This window comes from Haematobia irritans, chromosome 2 (assembly GCF_050003625.1).
Source record: "Haematobia irritans isolate KBUSLIRL chromosome 2, ASM5000362v1, whole genome shotgun sequence".
In the NCBI taxonomy this organism is placed as follows: Eukaryota; Metazoa; Arthropoda; class Insecta; order Diptera; family Muscidae; genus Haematobia; species Haematobia irritans.
Genome location: NC_134398.1, coordinates 30,075,107 through 30,082,201, shown reverse-complemented (window position 1 = coordinate 30,082,201; position 7,095 = coordinate 30,075,107). Strand labels below are relative to the sequence as shown.

General features: G+C 26.1%; 1 protein-coding gene across 2 annotated transcripts in view; it reads right to left on the bottom strand.

Annotated features, from left to right (window-relative positions):
* Positions 1-469: 469 nt before the first annotated feature.
* Ggamma30A (guanine nucleotide-binding protein subunit gamma-e) overlaps positions 470-7,095 on the bottom strand; it is a 376,644-nt gene continuing 370,018 nt past the window's right edge. For both annotated transcript variants that reach the window (XM_075293688.1, XM_075293689.1), the window contains one exon: positions 470-720. In XM_075293688.1, the coding sequence (XP_075149803.1) occupies positions 615-720 (106 nt within the window). In that variant the 3' untranslated portion in view covers positions 470-614. The remainder of the gene's footprint in view (positions 721-7,095) is intronic.

The following is a 7,095-nucleotide window of genomic DNA, read 5'->3' as shown; positions in this document are numbered from 1 at the left end:
TAATTTTTTATTCTCATCAGGACATCATAATAGATTTGCCAAAATTTCGCCTGTAACCATATCACCAAAATCATTAGCTGTTGCAGCATTGGCCATTGCAACAATTCACGCTGTGTTCTCCTCTTTAGTTTTTTGAACAGTTGATTTGTCCTTGAGGGTCCTTCGCCTTCGATTTCATGATAATTTAAATTATAATTATAATAGTAATAATTATTATTTTTATAAAATTCTTCGGTATGATAAACAAATGGGGTGGCTGAAGAGGTGGTTGTAGTTGTCGGTTGTAGTTGTGGTTCGTGTGATGAAACAAGTCCTAGAACTTGTGGTTGGAACTGATCATCATCATCACCATCATCATCATCGTCACCTTTATCGCCATTATCATTGGAATTTAGGGTATTATATAGATAGTTGGTTGTATGATCAACTATGGCATCTGCTGATTCTATTAGAGAATTATCTATAGGTCTGCGGCTGATATTGCTATTGTTTATGCTTGGGCTACGATAACTAGTAAGTGGTTGTTGTTCTTGGTATTGATAGTTATTATATTGTTGTTGCTGTTGTTGTTGCTGATGTCTTATATTTGGGTATTTTTGTGGTTTACGATAATATTACATAATGACACATTTGCCCTTTTCGGCCCACGGATTATTCTTTTTATCCGGGGCATTTATCAATGGATCATTTTTTTCATTTTCCTCGACAAAGGCACGCATTCTGCAAAAAAAGAAAAAAGGAAAAGAAAAATTAAATAAATAATAGCGATATATTAAAAAAATATATGTATAGTGTTTATAATTGATATTTTATTTCATAGGCCCATGGTGCGTATGATTGACATTAATTATTGGGATATTTTAGAAAAACCTCTAGAAATTTCATAATTCTCATACGATTTAAAAAAATTAAAAACAATTTTATAAAGAACAAACTAAGCTTTTAGTATTTTGTATTTTATTGCCTTTGGTTTTGGAGGATCACCCAGATATGTATTGAATATATATCATTATTTGAATTTGGTGAAGCTAAATTAAAAAAAAAAAAAAAAAAACAAGTATATACGGCCGTAAGTTCGGCCAGGCCGAAGCTTATGTACCCTCCACCATGGATTGTGTAGAAACTTCTACTGAAGACTGTCATCCACAATCGAATTACTTGGCCTTCGGCAAGTGTTACCGCAACACCGTAATATATACCACATAGTCCATACGTGGTATATATTAAACTAAAAAAAGGCCGATACGTATATAATTAAGTTTAAAGTTTCTATAGAAATAAAATTTTGACAAAATAAAATTTTGACAACATTTCCTATAGAAGTAAAATTTGGAAAAAATTTTCTATAGAAATAAAATTTGGAAAAAATTTCTATAGAAATAAAATTTGGAAAAAATTTTCTATAGAAATAAATTTTTGACAAAATTTTCTATAGAAATAAAATTTTGACAAAATTTTCTATAGAAATAAAATTTTGACAAAATTTTCTATAGAAATAAAATTTTGACAATATTTTCTATAGAAATAAAATTTTGATAAAATTTTCTATAGAAATAAAATTTTGACAAAATTTTCTATAGAAATAAAATTTTGACAAAATTTTCTATAGAAATAAAATTTTGACAATGTTTTCTATAGAAATAAAGTTTTGACAGAATTTTCTTTGGAAATAAAATTTTGACAAAATTTTCTTTAGAAATAAAATTTTATCAATATTTTCCTTAGAAATAAAATTTTGGTAGATAATTTTTGCCTCGAGTGGCAACCATGATTATGAACCGATATGGACCAATTTTTGTGTGATAGGGGATCAACTATATATAACTATAGACCCATATGGACCAATTTTGGCATGGTTATTAGCGGCCTTATACTAACATTTCAACCGGATCGGATGAATTTTGCTCCTCCAAGTGGCTCCAAAACCAAATATCGGGATCGGTTTATATGGGGCCTATATATGATTATTGTTAAATATCATATACTACCACCACGTACCAAATTTCAACCAGATCGGATGAATTTTGCTTCTCCAAAAGGCACCGGAGGTCAAATCTGGGGATCGGTTTATATGGGGGCTATATATAATTATGGACTGATATGATCCAATTCCTGCATGATTGTTGGATACCTTATACTCACACCACGTTGCAAATTTCAACCGGATCGGATGAATTTTGCTCCTCCAAGAGGCTCCGGAGGACAAATCTGGGGATCGATTTATATAGGGGCTATATATAATTATGGACGGATATGGACCAATTCTTGCATGGTTGTTAGAGACCATATACTAACACCACGTACCAAATTTCAACCGGATCGGATGAAATTTTCGTTTCTTAGAGGCTCCGCAAGCCAAATCGGGGGATCGGTTTATATGGGGGCTATATATAATAATGACCGATATGGACCAATTCTTGCATGGTTGTTGGATACCATATACTAACATCACCTACCAAATTTCAACCGAATCGGATGAATTTTGCTCTTCCAAGAGGCTCCGGAGGTCAAATCTGGGGATCGGTTTATATGGGGGCTGTATATAATTTTGGACCGATTTCGACCAATTTTTGCATGGGAGTTTGAGGATATATATTAACACCATGTACTAAATTTAAACTGAATCAAATGAATTTTGGTCTTCCAAGAGGCTCCGGAGGTCAAATCTGGTGATCGGTTTATATGGGGCTATATATAATTATGGACCGATGTGAACCAATTTTTGCATGGTTGTTAGAGACCATATACTAACACCATGTACCAAATTTCAGCCGGAGCGAATGAAATTTGCTTCACTTAGAGGCCTCGCAAGCCAAATCGGGGGATCGGTTTATATGGGCGCTATATATAATTATTGACGGATGTGGATAAATTTTTGTATGGTTGTTAGAGACCATATACTAACACCATGTACCAAATTTCAGCCGGATCGGATGAAATTTGATTCTCTTAGAGGCCTCGCAAGCCAAATTTGGGGGTCCGTTTATATGGGGGCTATACCATCCGACCTACATCAATAACAACTACTTGTGCCAAGTTTCAAGTCGATAGATTGTTTCGTTCGGAATTTAGCGTGATTTCAACAGACGGACGGACGGACGGACGGACATGATCAGATCGACTCAGAATTTCACCACGACCCAGAATATATATACTTTATGGGGTCTTAGAGCAATATTTCGATGTGTTACAAACGGAATGACAAAGTTAATATACCCCCCATCTTATGGTGGAGGGTATAAAAACTAAGATTTTAGTTTGTTTTATTACAAATGACCTCAAGCCTTACAAACTCTACAAATAATTATACTAAAAGGTCAACTATAAACAACTACAAAATTTTATGTCTATAGAAATTTGTTTCAAAATTTTAGTTCTTTAGAAAATTTTGTCAAAATTTTATTTATATAGGAAATTTTGTCAACAGAAAAAAACCGAAAAAATTATCTTATGAAAATTTTTGTCGAAATTTTATTTCTATAGAATTTTTTTTCAAAATTTTATTTCTATAGAAATTTTGTCAAAATTATATTTCAATAGAAAATTTTGTCTAAATTTTTTGTCTAAAATAGAAAATTTTGCCAAAATTTTATTTCTATAGAAATTTTTGTGAAAATTTTCCATATATAGGAAATTTTGTCAAAATTTTATTTCTATAGAAATTTTGTCAAAACTTTATTTCTATAAAAATTTTTGTTAAAATTTTATTTCTATAGAAAATTTTGCTATAATTTTATTTCAATAGAAAATTATATCAAAATTTTATTTCTGTAGAAAATTTTATATTAATTTTATTTCCATGGAAAAGTATGTCAAAATTTTATGTCTCTGAAAAATTTTGTCAAAATTTTATATCAGTAAAATTTTGTCAAAATTTTATCTCAGAAAAATTTTGTCAAAATTTAATTTCTATAAAAATTTTGTCAAAATATTATTTCTGTAGAATGAATATATTGTTCACATCAAGTGTATGATATTGTGTGGCTTTGTGTTAATTATTGTAAAAAATAAACACAAAACTTTAAATAAATATATAAGCAAGAAACTATTATTTAACAACTCTAACTTTAAGCTAACATTTTCCACATGAAATAATTTCTCCTATAAATTTCAGCATTGTAGGAAAAAGTTTATCAAGGATAATTTAAGTGAAAAGGAATATGGTTAGCTAGCATGGTAGCATGCTGTGTTATACTTAATTTTGACCACAAATGTTCATTGCCCTTCAGTCCCCCACCCCCCAAACACATCATTGATCACTTTCACTTATTTTCTTCAATGTCACATGCTGAGAGAGTGAGAGCTTTATAGAGTGATACATACAAATAGGGTTTGTTTTTTTTTTGTTTTGAAGGCAGAAAAGAGCTGTTGAGCATATATAATATTTCAGAACTTGTAATAGGTTTTCAAAACTACATACATATATCCATTGTCGTTGTTTTATTGACTTTTGTATTTGTTTTTGGGTTTTTTGTTGCCTTTCTAAGTAGCAGATGTAAGAAAGGAATAACTTTTTCGTTTTTTTTCTTTTTTGTTGCATATGACCAATACAGCTTGTTAGTAAAAGTTTCTTGGGAAGAAAATTTCATTTGCAAAATTGGATTATTTTTGTTTTGTAATTGTTTCTTGTACAAACTTGCAAAACATCGTAATACCCATACATATATGCATGTTTTCCTTGAAATAGTTAGGTGTTCTTGTTGCCAATATAATTAATTGTATTATGAAATTTTATTTTGAGCCTACTAAAATGTAAAATTTAAACTAAAACCGATGGCGAAATGTAGTTCTGTATATAGGTTAAAGGTTAGGTTAAAGTGGCAGCCCGATTAAATTTCAGGCTCACTTAGACTATTCAGTCCATTGTGATAAAGTTCTGTATATATGGTTATTCATTCAAAAAAAAAAACTTTAAAATCAAGACGTTAAATAAATAATTGCAAAAGTCGGAAGTGACAAATTAAAATACATCGACTTAAACTAAAAAAAAATTCAAAAATTCTACTTTTTTATATTTTGAAAGAAAAAATTAAAAATATTACTTTTCTAAATTTTGCAAAAGTAGACTTTTCGATTTTCATTATAATGCTTATCGAATCCACAAAAGTCAGGCACTATTAACTATTTTATGTCTGTGCAAAATTTTGTCGAAATTTTATTTCTAAAGAAAATTTTGTTAAAAATTTATTTTATTTTGTCAAAATATTATTTCTATAGACAATTTTGTCAAAATTTTTCTGGAGAAAATTTTATCAAAATTTTATTCTTTAAAACATTTTAAACAACATTTTATTTCTATAGAAAATTTTGTTAAAAATTTATGTCTATAGAAAATGTTGTCAAAATTTTATTTCTGTAGAAAATTTTGTTAAAATATTTGTAAAAATAGAAAATTTTGTCAAAATTTTATTTCTATAGAAAATTTTGTCAACATTTTATTTCTATAGAAAATGTTGTAAAAATTTTATTTCGGTAGAAAATTTTGTCAAAATTTTATTTCTATAGAAAATTTTGCCAAAATTTTATTTCTTTAGAAAATTTTGTTAAAATATTTGTTAAAATAGAAAATTTTGTCAAAATTTTATTTCTATAGAAAATTTTGTTAAAAATTTATGTCTATAGAAAATGTTGTCAAAATTTTATTTCCATAGAAAATTTTGTTAAAATTTTATTTCTATAGCAAATATTGTCAAAATTTTATTTCTGTAGAAAATTTTGTTAAAATAGAAAATTTAGTCAAAATTTTATTTCTATAGAAAATTTTGTCAAAATTTTATTTCTATAGAAAATTTTGCCAAAATTTTATTTCTTTAGAAAATTTTGTTAAAATATTTGTTAAAATAGAAAATTTTGTCGAAATTTTATTTCTATAGAAAATTTTGTTAAAAATTTATGTCTATAGAAAATGTTGCCAAAATTTTATTTCTATAGAAAATTTTGTTAAAATTTTATTTCTATAGAAAATTTTGTCAAAATTTGTCAAAATTTTATTTCTATAGAAAATTTTGTCAAAATTTTATTGCTATAGAAAATTTTGTCAAAATTTTATTTCTATAGCAAATATTGTCAAAATTTTATTTCTGTAGAAAATTTTGTTAAAATAGAAAATTTTGTCAAAATTTTATTTCTATAGAAAATTTTGCCAAAATTTTATTTCTTTAGAAAATTTTGTTAAAATATTTGTTAAAATAGGAAATTTTGTCGAAATTTTATTTCTATAGAAAATTTTGTTAAAAATTTATGTCTATAGAAAATGTTGCCAAAATTTTATTTCTATAGAAAATTTTGTTAAAATTTTATTTCTATAGAAAATTTTGTCAAAATTTTATTTCGTTAGAAAATTTTGTCAAAATTTTATTTCTATAGAACATTTTGTCAAAATTTTATTTCTATAGAAAATTTTGTCAAAATTTGTCAAAATTTTATTTCGTTAGAAAATTTTGTCAAAATTTTATTTCTATAGAACATTTTGTCAAAATTTTATTTCTATAGAAAATTTTGTCAAAATTTGTCAAAATTTGTCAAAATTTTATTTCTATAGAAAATTTTGTCAAAATTTTATTGCTATAGAAAATTTTGTCAAAATTTTATTTCTATAGCAAATATTGTCAAAATTTTATTTCTGTAGAAAATTTTGTTAAAATAGAAAATTTTGTCAAAATTTTATTTCTATAGAAAATTTTGCCAAAATTTTATTTCTTTAGAAAATTTTGTTAAAATATTTGTTAAAATAGAAAATTTTGTTAAAATTTTATTTCTATAGAAAATTTTGTCAAAATTTTATTTCTATAGAAAATTTTGTTAAAATATTTGCTAAAACAGAAAACTTTGTCAAAATTTAATTCCTATAGAAAATTTTGTTAAAAATTTATGTCTATAGAAAATGTTGTCAAAATTTTCTTTCTATAGATAATTTTGTCAAAATTTTATTTCTATAGAAAATTTTGTCAAAATTTTATTTCTCTAGAAAATTTTGTCAAAATTTTATTTTTATAGAAAATTTTGTTAAAAACTTATTTCATTTTGTCAAAATATTATTTCTATAGACAATTTTGTCAAAATTGTTCTGGAGAAAATTTTGTAAAAACTTTATTC